Source organism: Staurois parvus, unplaced genomic scaffold (genome assembly GCF_062004578.1).
Source record: "Staurois parvus isolate SC_StPar_1 unplaced genomic scaffold, SC_StPar_1.0 ptg000246l, whole genome shotgun sequence".
Taxonomy (NCBI): Eukaryota; Metazoa; Chordata; class Amphibia; order Anura; family Ranidae; genus Staurois; species Staurois parvus.
The window spans coordinates 2,754,607-2,773,531 of NW_028318042.1; the positions used below are offsets into that span (position 1 = coordinate 2,754,607).

General features: G+C 44.5%; 1 protein-coding gene across 2 annotated transcripts in view; it reads right to left on the reverse strand.

Annotated features, from left to right (window-relative positions):
• The window catches only part of DES (desmin), a 49,863-nt gene that overhangs the window by 17,387 nt on the left and 13,551 nt on the right, over positions 1-18,925 (reverse strand). For both annotated transcript variants that reach the window (XM_089680608.1, XM_089680607.1), the window contains exons 2-6: positions 5,830-5,890; positions 3,932-4,027; positions 2,737-2,898; positions 1,906-2,031; positions 1,598-1,818 (exon numbers count right to left, since the gene is read on the reverse strand). In XM_089680608.1, the coding sequence (XP_089536734.1) occupies positions 1,598-1,818; positions 1,906-2,031; positions 2,737-2,898; positions 3,932-4,027; positions 5,830-5,890 (666 nt within the window). The remainder of the gene's footprint in view (positions 1-1,597; positions 1,819-1,905; positions 2,032-2,736; positions 2,899-3,931; positions 4,028-5,829; positions 5,891-18,925) is intronic.

Below are 18,925 nucleotides of genomic sequence, written 5' to 3' on the forward strand. Positions count from 1 at the left end.
GAAGGGCAATGGCTATAAGAAGATTGCAAAGATGTTAAACATACCAAGAGACACCTTAGGAAGCATCATTCGCAAATTCAAGGCAAAGGGCACTGTTGAAACGCTACCTGGTCGTGGCAGAAAGAAGATGCTGACTTCGACTGCTGTGCGCTACCTGAAGCGTAGAGTGGAGAGAAGTCCCCGTGTGACTGCTGAGGAACTGAGAAAAGATTTGTCAGATGTGGGTACAGAAGTTTCAGCCCAGACAATAAGACGCACACTGCGTAATGAAGGCCTCCGTGCCAGAACTCCCAGGCGTACCCCCTTGCTGTCTCCAAAGAATAAGAAGAGTCGACTGCAGTATGCCAAAAGCCATGTGGACAAACCACAAAAGTTGTGGGATAGTGTTCTGTGGACTGATGAAACAAAATTAGAACTGTTTGGGCCCATGGATCAACGCTATGTTTGGAGGAGGAAGAACAAGGCCTATGATGAAAAGAACACCTTGCCTACTGTGAAGCATGGTGGAGGGTCAATCATGCTTTGGGGCTGTTTTGCTTCTGCAGGTACAGGGAAGCTTCAGCGTGTGCAAGGTACCATGAATTCTCTTCAGTACCAGGAGATATTGGATGGAAACGTGATGCAGTCCGTCACACACCTGAGGCTTGGGAGACGTTGGACCTTTCAACAGGACAATGATCCCAAGCATACCTCCAAGTCCACTAGAGCATGGTTGCAGAGGAAAGGCTGGAACATTTTGGAGTGGCCATCGCAGTCACCAGACTTAAATCCGATTGAGAACCTCTGGTGGGACTTAAAGAAAGCAGTTGCAGTGCGCAAGCCTAAGAATGTGACTGAACTGGAGGCCTTTGCCCATGAAGAATGGGCGAAGATACCCGTAGATCGCTGCAAGACACTTGTGTCAAGCTATGCTTCACGTTTAAAAGCTGTTATAACTGTAAAAGGATGCTGTACTAAGTACTAAGATTGAATGTCACTTGGGGGTTGAATAAAACTGATAATGCTGTGAGCACAGAAAAGACATTTGTGGTTATTTCATTATAACTGTTATGTTATATTTGTCTGACCTACAAGTGCCTCTTTAATGTAAATGTAAGCAAGATGACTGAATGATCAAAAGCAATGTCAAACTGGCCAAAACACTCAATTTCAGTGGGGGTTGAATAATTTTGGCCACAACTGTATATTTTGTGCATAAAGCAACATCTGAGGAAGTATATCTAAAGCCAAATGTTTTTTGGTTTTTGGTTTTGGATAGTTTAGGGAAAGGTTAAAATCACTGTCTGGATTTTCTTCTTCTTTGCTATGTCCCATTGGGAAGATTTTCCCTCATTTCCTGCCCAGGAGACACAACAAGAAGTGAGGGAAAAACTCTCCAAAATAATGGAAAAGCCCCTGAAACCAGTACAGATGTCCCCCATTGGAAATGTATCCTCAGTGCTCACCAAGACAATTAAACATGGTGAACCTCCCCAGCAAGGACATAGACAGGAGATGTAGGGGGGTTAACTCTTCTTTTCTGACTGATGGGACCCCATTCTGAGTAGTCTGCCTTATGTTTATATATTCTTACAGTAATAATGTTAGCATGCCTTACCTGCTCTCCTCTCCTTCCAGCAGTTTACGGTATGTGGCAATCTCAACATCCAGTGCCATCTTAACATTCAGCAGATCCTGGTATTCCCGAAGGTGCCTTGCCATCTCATCCTTGAGATTGCGGATTTCTTCCTCTAGCCTGGCAATGGAATCCTGATAGCCACCTGCCTCTCCCGCGAACCTCTCCTCCAGGTCCCGCATCTGGCGCATCAGGGAATCATTCTGAGAATAAAGAGACCCTGTGTTAGCCCGATAGGAAGCCATATGGGCCTAGTATTGGTAACGGCCAACATTGGGTATAGAACTTACTGTGCCTTTAAGGGCATCAATCTCACAGGTGTAGGACTGAATCTGGTGGCGATATTCCATGAGCTCCTGTTTGGACTGGCGCAAAGACTCGTTATTCTTCTGTGCAGCTTGATTGAGATCTGATACCTGTAATAAGAAATTGTTGTGAGATTGGGTGGAAGAACAATTACTAAGTCACACTCATTCGGATGTGATTATTGTTAAAGGGAAACTGTGCACTTTTTGAAGATATCTACTATTGGCTTTATTAACCAGAAACCTCCTTCTGAGCTTTTTTGTTAGTTTGTAATATTTGGTTGGAGGTAAATGTCTACAGACCTACGATATAGCTTCATATTTCTTGTATACCTAAGGCAGTACAACACTACTGTACAAGCCCTGGTCTAGCTTGGAGCAGGAAACAGGCAGACACAAACGTTTTTTGTAGCACCCTTCTAGATAGGTTGCTAATTGATAGGGAAATGTAGTTGTTTGGCTGGGCAGTAGTCAGCCCAGTTTTGATTTGTATAGTTGTGCATTTGGTTTCTCCCAAAGATCAATGGGGTTGTGATCTCTCGCTGTTGCCAGTAGGTGTCACTGGCACCACTGTCTATAGCAGGGGTGCTCCACCTGTGGCCCTCAGAGCCCTCTGATGTGGCCCTCGACCTCAAACCAGGGAAACGCAGGCCTGGGGTTGGCAACCTGTTGATTGGGATCTGGGTTTGGACCCACCATCCGAGAGCATCAGAGTGCATTGAGCTGTTATCAGGAGAGGTGCAGTGACTATGCTGTTATCAAGTTTCATCACCATCCATTAGCGTCCCTTTCGGGGGTAGCACTGCATTTTCATACCTTGGATTTGTACCATTCTTCAGCCTCAGCGACGTTCTTGGCAGCAATATTCTCGTACTGTGCGCGGATATCTCTGAGAGCTGCGGTTAGGTCTGGTTTGGCAACATCCATCTCTACCTGTACGTGCTGCTCTTGAAGTTGTGCCTGAAGATCACGGATTTCCTGTGAAGACACAAGAGATGTTATCTGAGAACCTGAGAAGTTCTATGCAAGGTCCATGGAGACAGGACTCTGCAAATGGGATTGGATTGGCCAGACAAGCTTGAAGTTTTGGTGGCACCTTCCAACTCCTGCCAAGTCTTTTAGTTTTTGATTGAGGCAGAAAAGGTTAACAGTAGAGGTCAACTTTATATAGCTTTCTGTATTCTGGTCTGGGAGACCTATCATCTCTCCCTGTCAATTTGATGTGACAGGAAAAGAGGGGGAATTCTCCAAGAGGCAGAGTAAAAAAAATGTTCTAGCTGACTAAAGCAGATTGTTGATTTTATTGCTATCTGTGTCCCCATGGGGAGAATCTCTTCTCATTTTCTATCGAGGTAACAGGTGTCAACCAGAACAGGATAAAAAACAGGTATCCCTTTCATGGGGACCACAGTCATCATTGAAAATCATTGGGGCCCTCTTATAGCCTATCTGACAAGCCCCCAACCATTCACCACTCTCTCTGTGTGACTATCGATGTTGAGGACTTTAAAGCACAGAAAAATAGATTAGAGACAAGGTGTCATCATCACCCATGCCATTGCCCCAGGCTTCTTTTCTGTGCTTCTGAACCCCAGCTCACAATCTCGATCAGTCAAGCACAGGGGCAGACTGACATCTCATGGGGCCCCCGGGCAATAGGGGATCATGGGGCCCTTGACCAAACTCACAAAAGCCTAAGAAAAAGGTACCAGGGGCATCTTATGGGGCCCCCTATTGGCCCCGGGCCCTTGGGCAGTGCCCGAGTTTCCAAATGGTCAGTCCACCCCTGGTCAAGCAGAGCCCTTATGACTGACTTTACTGGTGTTGCGCAAAAGTTGGTAATAGAGGGGGCACCCACAGACAGCCCCTTCCAAGCCCAGACCCCAACTGAGCCATTAGGGGCTTGGGCCCAGTATGGGAGTACCCTTTGTACCTCTATAACTCCCTCTTGGTGGCCCTCATAGGGGTACATGCAGAAGTTCTAACCATTCTATTTTATGCAAAGTCTTACCTCTTCATGAATCTTCTTTAGGAATGCAATCTCCTCCTGCAGAGACTCAATCCGCCTCTCCAGATCAATGCGGGCCAGGGTAGCTGCATCTACATCCTGAAAAAAATGAGGAAATTGGCATGTCTTTAGGCTGCAACACATGGAACTTCAACCAAACAACTAAACAGTTTACAAAACATACAGATAAACTTGTAGTTGTTTTTACATGCCATAATACTTTCCACTGGACATTTTTTAATTAAACCCTCATGTTGCATGAAAGTCACATCTGATTCTTATACAGTATATGCAACAGTTGTCCATTATCATTGGCCAAAGCCAGAGTCGCATCCAAGTCTCACCCATCTAACGTTACATCAAAGTTACGCTCCAAAGTTACACTAGAAATCATAGGAACATAGAAAAGTTATGGCAGGAAAAGACCGAGTGCTCCATCGAGTCTGCTTCTTTTTTTTTTTTGTACTTTTTTTTTTTCATTAACTTTTTTGTCTGAATATAGATCTATGTTTGTCCCAAGCATGTTTGAAGCTATTTACTGTTGACTGGCTCACTACCTCTGCTGGAAGTTTATTCCAAGCATCAACTACCTTTTCAGTTAAATAATACAGGGTGCGGCAACAAAATTTCCTTTTTTGAAATGCGTGCCATTCAGGCTGTAGCGGCCATAGCGGGGCGGGAGTGGTCTCAGGCGACAGGCGTAGTTCTAAAGTTTTTGTTCTCTTCCAGGTCAGTCATCCTCATGCGTTGTAACAGTGAGCAACGTGCGTTTGCCGTGGAGGCCTACTTTTCGAACGGATTTTCTGTGATCGCAACCCAACGCGCCTTCCGACATCGCTTCAATGTAGCCCCATTGGGCCGTGTCCCGGACCGGAAATCAATTGTTACGTGGGTTCAGACAAACCGCGAGTACGACAAGACGAAGAGCTGGAGTCCCTCGACCCATCAGATCACCTGAGAACATCGAAGGGGACATTTGGTTCCAACAGGACGGAGCAACGGCTCACACTTCAAGATCATCAATGGCTGTTTTAAGGGAACACTTCCCGGAGCGCCTCATCTCAATAAGGGGCGATTTGGAGTGGCCAGCCCGCTCCCCCAATTTGGCCTCTTGCCACTTTTTTTTGTGGGGTTTTTTGAAATCCTGCATTTATGTAAACCGTCCAAGGACCCTACAAGACCTGAAGGCCAACATCCGCGCAGAAATTGCCAACATACCCGCTGCTATGCTGGTAAGGGTCATGAAAAACGCCAGAAATCGGCTTATTCAGTGTATGGACAATGGGGGGCGTCACCTACCTGATATGATTTTCAAAACTGTGTAAAACAGAACTTTAGATACGTACCTACATTATTAAAGACAATAAAAACAATTCTGATTCATAAAATGGGTTTTATTGCGTTTTGAAAAAAGGAGGTTATGTTGCTGCACCCTGTACTTTCCAAGATTAGTTTTTATCTTTCCTCCAGGTAGTTGGAGGTCATGTCCCCGTGTTCTTGATTTTGGTTTCGTGTTGAAAATCCTGCCCTCCTGTATCGCTCTACTTTGGAGTCGCACTAGTATGAATGAAACCGCACTAATGTGAATGGGAAAGATGAAGTTTACACCCTTTTTCACCCTTGATGCCTTTTATGTAAGGAGGCTTTGTAATTGTAATCAAAAAACATTTTCCGTCCTGGAATTAACTATATTGGATTTCACTTCTGAATCTTCTTAGTGAATTGATACTGCCTGTGGATTCTGTCAAGTCACAAAGGCTGGATCTCAAGAGGTATATTTTTTTGCATATACTAGTTATATTAGGAAATAGTTCAAAGAGCTTTGTGAAGCTGCAAATCACAATTTTTGTTAACAAAAGTGAACATCTGAAGGACATGGTAGATGTGGAAAGATAACTTACGGCTCTGAAGGCTGACAGGTTATTCTCTGCATCTTCTTTAAGCTGAATCTCTTCTTGCAACCTGAGAGAAGAAAGGGCTGGTAAGCGTCGGTGTGAACATACGCATATATCACATGACATCATTCAACGCACATGCTCAATGTGGCGTCTTGGGAGAGTAATCATCTGACTCAGTCTAACCCTAGGTTCACACCTAAGCGTTTTCTGCAGCATTTTGCACAAACGCACAGCAGTCCATTTAACATGATTTCCTATGGGACAGGTTCACATCTCCACATTTTCACCCCGTGCGTTTTTGGAAAGGGTCAGGAACCTTTTTTAACGCAAAACGTTGAGTTTTTGGTTCTATAGACTTCAATGAGAATGCTGCAGAAAAGCATGTATTATGTTTTTGCTGCATTTTTGTATGCATTTTGTGTTTTAAATCTGCCTAGCAACAAGAAAAATTAAAAAAGAAGAAAAAAAAAAACAAAAATGTAAAATGTATCAAAAACTTGGCAAAAACACAATGCAGATACGCATCAAACGCGTGAACCTAGGGTAAGGCTTCCTCTCATCCAAGGTTGACCTGCTAAGTATATCTACTGAAATTCTGAATGGTGCCACCACCCATATCACAATCATAACCTAGTGCTCTGGAAATCCCCAAGAGCCCATTGACTCCTTCGTGTTCTGAAAAGTGATTGTAAACCCTTACATATACCCAGTGAAGTGACTGGCCTCAGGTGATACACAAAGATGTAATTTGTACCTTTTTATCTGCACTCTGCTCTTCTCTACAGCCATTCAAAGTCCAGCATTCATACAACTTGTCTGAGCTTTCAGAAAACAGAGGGCGGAAAGCGGTAATTACACACTGAAGAGCTCAGTGTGTGCTGGAGGTCCCTCCCCTATCATTTTTTTTTCCCTTGGTGTCAGGAAAACTTGTCAGAAGTGACTCATACTGATAGCAGAGGAATGAAGAAGCAGACAGAAATTACACTTAGTGCTCTGGATTGGGACAAGTACACACTATAAAAGGATATGCTTTGTTCATATTTCATGTCTGAGGTTTACCACCATTTTAATACTCGATGTACATTCCGCAGAGGATTACAAATTGGCAGGTAAGTGTACTTTATTGCAGAACAGTCAAAGCATATCTCCCCTGCAATAAAGACCCCGCCTGCTCACAATGTCTCTGGTTTTTATCTTTAGTTTCACTTTAATGCAGATATAAACCCAAATACAAACATGTAATATATTTCAGGGTACCAATCCTTAGATGTAGGGGCTGCAGGGGCGGACTGACCATTTGAGAACTCGGGCACTGACCGAGGGCCTGGGGTCAGTAGAGGGCTCCATGAAATGCCCCTGGTAACTTTCATAGGCTTTTTTGTGTGTGGTTTGAGTGTGGGCGAGGACAGAGGGGCCCCATGATCCCCTATTGCCTGGGGGCCCCATGAGTTGTCAGTCCGCCCCTGAGGGGCTGCATTATTTTATTAGGCTTTTTCCCCTTAATTTTCAGCTGGCGATCCTGCCAGTAACACACTTCCTGTCTTAAGGAAGTGTGAGGTCCCAATCATGTGATCACTAATTGGCCATTCAGTGATCACATGAATAGTAGTAAGCAAAATGTCACTTCTGACATCATTGCTTAGTACAAGTGGAATCTGTGAATGATCACAGGGGTCACATGGTACAGGGCTATTCACAACAGCCTTGTACCATGTGACAAGCTGTGACCAATCACAGCTCGCACAGTATTTCCCAATGGCTGCAAGAATGCAGCCAGAAGGAAGGAGAAATTATTGCTTTTATAGCCTTTAAAAGCAATCCGTGTAAAAAAAAAAAAAAAATCTTCATCACCCCCCACAAGCAGTACAGTGTCACTATGGTGACAGTATGTACAAAAAAAAACCCATAAATAATAATATAAAAAAAGTAAAACATTTTTTTTAAAAATTATAATTTTTGGTTATAAACTAATTTGGGTTATTTATTTATTTTTTACTAAAAAGATAGCTGAATACATTTTGACCAATATTTATGAAGAAAGATTATTTATTTGCAAAATTTTATAAGAAAAACACTTTTTTTTTCAAAATGTTTGCTCTTTTTCACTTATATAGCAAAAAAAAATCCCAGTGGTGAATAAATACCAGCAAAATAAAGTTTTATCTGTCTCAAAAAATGGTAATAATTTCATATGGGTACAGTGTTGCATGACTGCGCAACTGTCATTCAAAGTGTGGTCAGGGGCGGACTGACCATTTGGAAACTCGGGCACTGCCTGAGGGCCCGGCGTCAGTAGAGGGCCCCATGAGATGCCCCTGGTACCTTTTTCATAGGCTTTTTTGAGTTTAAGCAAGGACACAGGGGCCCCATGATCCCCTATTGCCCGGGGGCCCCATGAGTTGTCAGTCCACCTCTGAGTGTGATAGCACTGAAAGGTGAAAATTGGCCTGGGCTGGAAGGGAGTGAAAGTGTCCGGACTTGAAGTGGTTAAAACTGAATTCCAGGAATTCAGCTCCTTTGTAAATGGCACACTATGAGTTAAGTCCAAAGAGATACATGACATCCCCTAGGCTTATCGCTATTATTTACATCTGACAGTTTTATTACACTCCATTAGTGTTGGTGCAGCATCTAGGCCTGCCCCTCCGCTCCTCCTGCCCAATCACAGAAGCCTTTGTATTATGTGAACTCATCACCATGGTGACACTGTACTACTTGGGGGTGATGAAGATTTTTTTTTTCTTTTTTTTACACTGATTGGTTTTACACCCATAAAGGCTGTGACATCAATAATTTCTGCTTCTCTCTGGCTGCATTCCTGCAACCATTGAGAAATACTGTGAGAGCTGTGATTGGTCACAGCTTGTCACATGGTACAAGGCTGTTGTGAATAGCCTTGTACCATGTGACCTCTGTGATCATTCACAGATTCCACTTGTACTAAGCAATGATGTCAGAAGTGACATTTTACTACTTACTACTATTCATGTGATCACTGATTTGCCAATTAGTGATCACATGATCGGGACCTCACACTCCCTTAAGACAGTACAAGGCTGTTGTGAATAGCCCTGTACCATGTGACCTCTGTGATCAATCACAGATTTCACAAGTAGTAAGCAATGATGTCAGGAAGTGACATCTTGTTTACTACTATTCATGTGATTACTGATTGGCCAATCAGTGATCACATGATCGGGACCTCACACAAAGATCCCGTACAGAGATCTGTGTCCTCTGGACACAGCGGGCACTGATTGCGGTGCCGCGTGCTCCCAGGGAGCGTGCACAGGCAATGGATGCGGGGGGACATTTAGAAACATCCACCAGCATTGGCAGCGCTTCTATCCGGCCGTTTATCGGCAATGCAGCGCGGCAACCCTGCCATGATGGCATACCACGGTGTCCTCACACCCTGGTTGGGAATTGCTGCCTGAGCCTATGAGATAGAGATTACAGGGATTAAAGTGAACCTGTCACTGTTTTACAGTTGAGGGATACAATGCAAATAATGGGGTTGATTTACTAAAGGCAAATAGACTGTGCACTTTGCAAGTGCAGTTGCTCCAGAGCTTAATAAATGAGCAGAAGCTCTGCTGACTTCCATCATCCAATCATGTACAAGAAAAAATGCTGTTTTATCTATTTTCCCTGCATGTGATTGGGTATTCTTTACAAAGTACAAAAACTCCAGAGGTTCACTTTGCAAAGAACACCCAATCACATGCAGGGAAAACAGAAAAAACTGCATTTTTGCTTGCACATGATTGGATGATGGATGTCATTAGAGATTCTGTTCATTTACTTAGCTCTGGAGCAACTGCACTTGCAAAGTGCACAGTCTATTTGCCTTTAGTAAATCAACCCCAAAATGTCCTAGATGGTGGCAGATGGAACCCCAGTGCAGTGCGCAGGTCTACAAATCTAAACCCCCAACTGGATGACATTTCCTTTGCTGAAGCATGCTTTATCATGTATAATTGCCTTTTTTTTCATAAAATACTGTTTGCACATTCTTTTCCATCTTTTTTTTTTTTTTTGCATCCCAGGCCGCTGATCTCCTCCAGCCCCTGTCAGCCACATATTGTCTACAGTCGCTCAGGCATCATCTGTACATCATTGCCCTGGTTCGGCTTCCTGATGGTGACAATGGTGGACCAGGGGTGGACTGACAACTCATGGGGCCCCTGGGCAATACAGGATCGCCCACACCCAAAGAAGCCTATGAAAAAGCCAATGAAAGGTACCAGGGGGTACTCATGGGGCCCCCTACTGACCCCGGGCCCTCGGGCTGTGCTCGAGTGCTCGAATGGTCATTCCGCCCCTACGGAAGACCATGCCTGCGCAATGTACATCAACACAGCCGCTTGTAGCCTCCATCAGAAGGGCATATGACAGGGTGACCACAATACAGACATCAAATACAAAGAGAGTTGTCACCAATAACAGGAAGTACCTGAACAAGGATGTTTGTGGCAGGATCACCAGCTATTGTTTTAATGGAAGTTGCAGATTCATGAAGATTGAAGGCAAGGATTGGACTAACATGGTAGTGATGGTGTTCAGGCGTACTGTAATATACTGGATGAGGCAGAGGGGCTGATGGCAGCACCATCACCACAGACATATCCGCTCGGCTTCTCCTATTATGGCGATGACAGATTCCGCCTTATGTTAGGAATGGGCATGAGCTCATCCTGCCGAATGTTTTATATTCCTGGTGGGAAAATGTCCGCTGTCTGGCCATGTAGGGAGCACAGGCTGAGGGAGATTTACATTGGGAGGACTCTGCTCTTCCTCACTGTCATGCTATGGAGCTCACAGGCCTGCGTATGATGGCGGTGTGACTGCGCTGCGCGGAGACTGGCCTGCAGCAAGATGGAAGTGTCACGTCCCAGCTGTCACTGCGATCGAGTGGTCAGCGACTCCTTCCCCCTCCTGAGAGGAGGGCCGTCGTTTCATCCACTCGGTGCTAATGTCAGACCTGGATCTGTCTCCTCAGAACAAATGGTGTAACCAAAACACAACCAAAGCCAATAACAGGCATTACAATCCCTTGTACATTACAGGTCTGGTTGCTATGGGCGATAGGTGCACTAGGTTGCTATGAGTGATAGTGACTCTTGCTTGGTATGTGTGATATTTAGACTTTGATGGTTGCTATGATAGTTACACTTGGTTACTATTGGTAATAGTTACACTTGGTTGGTTGCTATGGGCAATAGTTACACTTGGTTGGTTGCTATGGGTGATAGTTACTCTAGGTTGCTATGAGTGATGATGACGCTTGGTTGGTTGCTATGGGTGATAGCTACAATTGGTTGCTATGGGTGATATTTACACTTGGTTGCTTGCTATGGGCTGTAGGTGCTCTTGGTTGGTTGCTATGGGGGATAGTTACTCTAGGTTGCTATGAGTGATGATGACATTTGGCTGGTTGCTATGGGTGATAGCTACAATTTGTTGCTATGTGTGATAGTTACACTTGGTTGGTTGCTATTGGTGATAGTTACACTTAGTTGCTATGGGTGATAGTTACACTTGGTTGGTTGCTATGGGTGATAGTTTCACTTAGTTGCTATGGATGATAGTTACACTTGGTTGGTTGCTATGGGTGATAGTTACACTTAGTTGCTATGGGTGATAGTTACACTTGGTTGCTAACGGTAACAGTTACACTTGGTTGGTTGCTTTAGGCGATAGTTACATTGGTTGCTGTGGGTGAAAGTCACACTTGGTTGGTTGCTATGGGTGATAATTACACTTGGTTGCTATGGGTGATAGGTACACTTGTTTGTTTGGTTGGTTGCTGTTGGTGATAGCTACACTTGGTTGCTATGGGTGATAGTTACAATTGGTTGCTATGGGTGATAGCTATAGTTGGTTGGTTGCTATGCATGATAGTTACTTTGTCATCCATGTTAGCATTTATCAAGTATATTTCCATAGAGAATGAAACATGGGAGAGATTCAATAAAATTTAGAGTTGAAGCCTATAGCAACCTAACAGGTTTTCACTGATTCTTAGACGTGTCTAAAGCCAAAACTTCATCCTGATTCTTTACCTGGTTTGGACTACAAACACCTCCCCCTCTCATATAAATAGAAAGGCGTTGCTTTGTAGTTCACAGATGATAGCTGGGATGGTTGATGACACTGAGATCACAGGATGAACGTGTATATTTCTGCACTTACAGAGAATGGATTTAACCCTAAGAATAAAAACTAAGGCAGCCGGCACATCTAATGACTTGTAAGCTGCAATATATGACTGTTTTGTTTGGCTTAGATACGCTTTAAGGGTGAAGCACAAGTGTTGCTGTAACACCCAATGATACATATTGCTGCCATTCATTTTGAATATCACTCCAATGATGTAATCCACGGGTATCAAAGTGGCGGCCCTCCAGCTGTTGCCAAACTACAAGTCCCATGAGGCATTGCAAGATTGACAGTTACAAGCATGACTCCCAAAGGCAGAGGCATGATGGGGCTTGTAGTTCCACAACAGTTGGAGGGCCGCCAGTTTGACACCCCTGGTAAGCCAATCACAGCTCTGAGGCCCATGCACTGCAGGGCACAGTAACGCACTAACACGTTTTCTGGTGTGCTGCGTTGCCAAGAATGGTACATGTGTTTCTTTTGGATGTTTAGGTGCTTTGCCAGTTCATTTGTTTGGGCCAATGTTAACTCATTCAAAAACACAGCTTGATGCACATGGACTACACACTGACCTCACCAGGGGCAGACTGACAACTCATGGGGCCCCCGGGCAACAGGGGATCATGGGGCCCCTGTGTCCTTGCCCAAACTCAAAAAAGCCTATGAAAAAGGTACCAGGGGCATTTCATAGGGCCCCCTACTGACCCCGGGCCCTCGGGCAGTGCCCGAGTTTCCAAATGGTCAGTCCCCCCCTGGACCTCGCCATTTCAAGGTCACTGATTCCCAGCACTGAAAGATTCTCACCAATCGTTGCTTCCATACTTTAGCTTTTCTTTAGTGGTGAAAATTCTGGATTGAAACAGAAAATTCACGATGAATTTGGCCAAAAACCGAAACCAAAATGGTATTTTTTTTCAACCATATATACCGTATATATATATTTGTATTATATACAACTTTTTAATTAATATCATGAATTTAAATGAATATTTTTGTCCAATTGGCATCCCTTTAAATTCAACGTATGTCTTCACACTTCTCCGTTGCTGATCCCTTGCGGCATTAAAAATCCTGCTTGTCGCATTTTTGGTGCATATTTGGTGAGTTAAAAAAATTGCACCAAAAAAACGCACCTCCCCATCACGGCCTGGCTCACACCAATGTGTTTTTTAGTGCCTTTTGTAGTAACGCGCTACAGTCCACTTAACATGGTTTCCTATGGAACATGTTCCCACCTATGTTTTTTTGAGCTGCTGCATTTTTGGAAAGGATTAGGGACATTTTTAACCACTTGCTTACCGGGCATTTATACCCCCTTCCTGTCCAGGCCAATTTTCAGCTTTCAGCTCTCTCACACTTTGAATGACAATTGCGCCGTCATGCAACCTTTTACCCATATGAAATTTTTTACACACAAAGAGAGATTTCTTTTGATGGTATTTAATCACCACTGAGTGTTTTATTTTTTGCGCTATAAACAAAAAAAGAGCAAAAAAAAAAGTTTTCGTTTCTATTATAAAATTTTGCAAACAGGTACTTTTTCTCCTTCGCTGATGTGCATTGATGAGGCTGCACTGATAGACAGCACTGATGGGCACTGATAGGTAGCACTGAATGGCACAGATAGACAGCACTGATGGGCACTGATAGGTAGCACTGTTGAGCTGGCACTGTTGAGGCGGCACTGATATGCAGCAATGATGGGCACTAATAGGCGGCAGTGATGGGCACTAATGGGCAGCACTGATGGGTGGCACTGCTGGGCACTGACTGGCAGCACTGATGGGCACTGATGGGTTGCATGGATAGGCAGCACTGATGAGCTGGCACTGTTGATGCGGCACTGATATGCAGCAATGATGGGGTGGCATGGATAGGCAGCACTGATGGGCACTGATAGGTAGCACTGATGGGCACTGATAGGTAGCACTGATGAGCTGGCACTGTTGAGGCAGCACTGATGAGCTGGCACTGTTGAGGAAGCACTGATGAGGCGGCACTGATATGCAGCAATGATGGGCACTAATAGGCGGCAGTGATGGGCACTAATGGGCAGCACTGATGGGTGGCACTGACTGATGGCACTGCTGGGCACTGATGGGTGGCACTGCTAGGCACTGATGGGCACAGGTGGGTGACACTACTGGGTACTGTTCACTGGGGCACTGATCATCAGTGCCAATCACTTCTCTGACAATTGCTGGTTATTGGTAGTGCTTTCCTCATACTGTGACAGCGTGAGGAAAGTGCAGCTATTAACCGGCAACTGTATTCACCGGGTGATCTGCTGTGTCATTGAACACAGCTGATCACGTGGTAAAAGGCCACTGTGATTGGCTGCACCGCTGGGGGCACATTCTGGGAGGACATCATATGACACCCTCCCAGGACTGGACAACCGAGCTGTAGCATTATTCAGCTATAGCACGGTTGCCAAGTGGTTGAATGTGTTTTTCGTTCAAGAGACTCCAATGGGGACGCTACAGAAAACACGTCCAGCATGTCTTTGGAGTGTGGGAGGAAACCTACACAGGCACAGGGAGAACATCCAGACTTTAGGCAGGTGGTGCTGTGGTAGGGATTTGAACGAATGACCCTAGTGCTGCCGGGCAGGAGTGCTAACTACTGGCCCATAGTCACACTTTAAGGTCCCAGTGACTGTCAGAATCATTTTATAAGTCCATCCAAAGACTAAACATGCTCCTACTGCTGAATACTGTGACAACCAATCAGAATACTTCTTTAGTCATATTCTATGTATTCCTTTAGATTGTAAGCTCCACGAGCCGGGCCCTCACATTCCTCCTGTACTGAAAGTATTGTAATTGCACTGTCTCCCGTTATATTGTAAAGCGCTGTGCAAACTGTTGGCGCCATATAAATCCTGTATAATAATAATAATGTGAAAGCGCAATAAGTGCCCTGTCATACCAGTGTGATTTCAGGTGCGATTTTGGAATTGAAATCACACCTGAAATCTTATCCAATGAATGTGAACGAGTGTCTTAACATTTGCGATTTGTAAAGTAGTTCTTGCATTTCTTTTTCTGCAGTCTAGTCACCAGTCACACCGCTGCGATTTAAAATCACGCAGTTTGTGTTCAATTTCAGCGTGATTTCAGGTGCGATACATAGAATATAATAGAAATCGCACTGCAAATTGCGAGAAATTGTTGAAAATCTTCACAATCAGCAATAAAGACTCATACACCTTACCAACCGATCAGGGACTGCTGCCCCTCTCTGCCAATTCCTTCACTGGCTTCCACTAACTCAACATATAAAATTCAAAATACTAATCACAGCTTACAAAGCCATCCACAACACTGCCCCTAGCTACATCGCCAAACTCATCCACAGATACCGCCCAAATCGCCCGCTCCGCTCCTCCCATATCTTCCTCTCTAGCTCCCTCATCACCTCCTCCTACGCTTGCCTCCAGGACTTCTCCAGAGCCTCTCCCATCCTTTGGAACTCCCTACCACAGCATGTCCGGTCAGCCCCCACCCTGTCTGCCTTTAGGCAATCTTTGAAAACTCACTTCTTCAGGGAAGCCTACCCCACCTCCACCTAAGAACTGTACTTGAATCACCTCCGCCAGATCATCCCCGCAGCTATCACCTTTTATATCACCTCCCCCTTCCTTTAGATTGTAAGCTCCACGATCCGGGCCCTCCTATTCCTTCTGTACTGAAATGTAATGTAATTGTACTGTCTCCCTTATATTGTAAAGCGCTGCGCAAACTGTTGGCACCATATAAATCCTGTATAATAATAATAATAAAGTCTTCAGAAATCACACCTGTAATCGTGCTGAAATTGCACACAAATTGCTCGATTTTAAATCGCAGCGGTGTGACCAGTGACTACAGTGCAGAAAAAGTAATGCAAGAACTACTTTAGAAATCGCGCTGCAGCAAATTGCAAATGTTAAGACACTGACATTCACATTCTGTAGATGCGATTTCAGGTGGGATTTCAATTCACAAATCGCACCTGAAATCGCACCGGTATGCCTGGGCACTTAATCCGTTTAGCAAACGTCAGAATGAAGAATCATGGCAGATCATTCGCTGCGTTCTGTTGCTATCCATGCTTGCCGGTCCTTGTCCTTGCCCTTGGTGTAGGACAGTCACAGTACATATTTGTCCTTCTGATATCTCAGATGAAATACAGCACACGGCTTATTGGTATAAATAGTTGCCAGCTGTTGTTCTGACACAAGATCGCATTTGTTACTTGCTAATTGTAATGTCTCTGCTAGGCTGCATTTGCTGCAAAGAGCCCGGGGGGTATTTATAGAGTCCAATGAGCGCTTCATGTCCCAGCGATACGGAGAGGCAGACTACAGTATATTTATTTCATTATCTTTTTCAAAGACTATCATTTTCTTATGTTGAATTGTCTATCATCTGTCCATTAAAAGGCTTCATTCACACTACGGCGTTTCAAATCGCTGGTGGAATCGCTGCAATTCTGCCCGCGATTGGAAAACGTGCTGTGAAAATTTGAAAACACGCATTCGCTTGTTCAGGTGCCATTCATATCAATGGGGCATTTTTGCCTCGATCTTGACACGCTTTTCCGTGCGACAAATGCACCACGGTTGCAAAAATTAATAGAACCTGTACACACGAATGAGCATTTTCACATTGCATTTTAAATCGTGATTCTGCCCCTGATTTGTAATGCCCTAGTGTGAATGGAGCCTAATTCTTAAAGTGTTACTAAACCAGCCTTTCTCAACCAGGGTGCCTTGAGGTTTCTTCAGGGGTACCTTGAGGTTTCTTCAGGGGTGCCTTGGGGTTTCTTCAGGGGTGCCTTGAGGTTTCTTCAGGGGTACCTTGAGGTTTCTGCAGGGGTGCCTTGAGGTTTCTTCAGGGGTGCCCTGAGGTTTTTCTTCAGGGGTGTCTTGAGGTTTCTTCAGGGGTGCCTTGAGGTTTCTTCAGGGGTGCCTTGAGGTTTCTTCACGGGTACATGGAGGTTTCTTCAGTGGTGCCTTGAGGTTTCTTCAGGGGTACCTTGAGGTTTCTTCAGGGGTGCCTTGAGGTTTCTTCAGGGGTGCCGTGGCAAAATGTCTAAAAATTGCCCAGAACTTGTATACAAGCCAGCGGGTGGAACAAGCCTGCTTTTTAGTTACACAAAGCCACAGGTCTTCATTGTGCACCATTACGACATTCTAGCCACCAGTGTCCTGACAACCAATGACCAGGGGCGGACTGACCATTTGGAGACTGGGGAACTGCCCGAGGGCCCGGGGTCAGTAGGGGGCCCCATGAGATGCCCCTTGTACCTTTTTTATAGGCTTTTTTGAGTTTGGGCAAGGACACAGGGGCCCCATGATCCCCTAATGCCCGGGGCCCCATGAGTTGTCAGTCCGCCCCTGCCAATGACATCATCAGTTGATAAGGAGGATGTCAGCTGCCTGCACAGCATCCTAGGTTGACCCTCCCCCACCCCTCTCCATCAGTGCTGGGGTCACATTAGCTGAGGGAGAGGAGAAACACTGGGATACTAGTCAGTACCAGTGTGCAAAAGTGTATTTGCTTTGGAAGAATAAATCACTTTCTCTCAATCTAGACTATTTGAATTCCTTATGCTGCTAGCATTAGTAAATAGGTAGGAAAGTCTATTATATTTAATTGTTTTAAACAATTTTTTGCATTTCTTTCATCATTTCCTGCTTTCCATGCCTAGGCAAATGATGTCATACATCCCAGGAGCATTCGGAGGGGAGGAAGGGTTTTCTCAGCTAAGCGCACCTTCCTGTCTGTATGCCTGAGCTAAGGGCAGATGGATTCCAGGAAGTAAATGCTACATGAATCATCTGCCTTTACCATACCTCCCAACTTTCTGAGATGTGGAGGAAACTCTAGCCAAAGGGACACAAAAAAACTCTGACTGTTCCCTACAAATAAAATCATTAGCTGACAGAGGTTCTAATAATTCCTTACTCTAAAACTGAAAATTATTATTATTATTATACAGGATTTATATTATTATTATTATTATTATTATTTGCTCAGTGCTTTACAATATAACGGGAGACAATATAGGAACAATACAGTTCAATACAAGAGGGTTAGGAGGGCCTGATCCTTGGAGCTTACAATCTAAGAGAATAATGAAAATGTTTTGGTGAGACATACACTCTAAATTGTAAGCTCCAAAGGCAAGAAGTAGCACAGCCAGAACAAGACGTGCAGCTCATTTAGTTCCGAATCGAATTTCGGACAATTTTTTTTTCGTTATTCTGAGATTGAAATGTATAAGAATTCTGAATGACAAAAACGAATTTAAATTAATCCAAAATAACTAAACGCAATTTGGCCAAAATTAAATTAAAAAAAAGCAAATTTGAATTGGAAAACAACATTGAAGAAACATTCCAAAACAAATTTAAAGTGGGGCTCCACCCAAAAGGGGAAATTCCGCTTTAAGGACTGGTCCCTTGCTCCACAATAAGGATTGGCACCTTTGGGGAGCGGAGGGGGGGAGTGGGTACCCGAAATTAACAGGTACCCGCTCCCACTTCCTCTGTGATTGCCTAGGCAATTGGAAGCGGAAGCTGTCCCTCCCCCCCTCCCCTTTCCCTGTAGTCTTTTGGGACAGATGACAGGTCCCAGAAGACTACGGAGTCATTCACAAAGCGCAGCACTTCTCGCACATGCGCAGTGAGAAGTGAAGCCGCAAGCTGTCACAGCCGGGTGCCCACACTGAAAATGCCGGCGCACACAGGGTGGCTGGTGAAATAGGCTACAGGGGGGGGGGGGCGACCGGGGGACTGAGGGACAGGTGAGTGTCTGTTTTTTAAAAGTCAGCAGCTACAGTTTTTGCAGCTGCTGACTTTTATTTATTTCTTTTATTTTCAAATCTGCACGTGTATGGCCAGCTTAACTTTTCAAATTCGGTCGAACGTTTTTGAATTTGGTCAAAA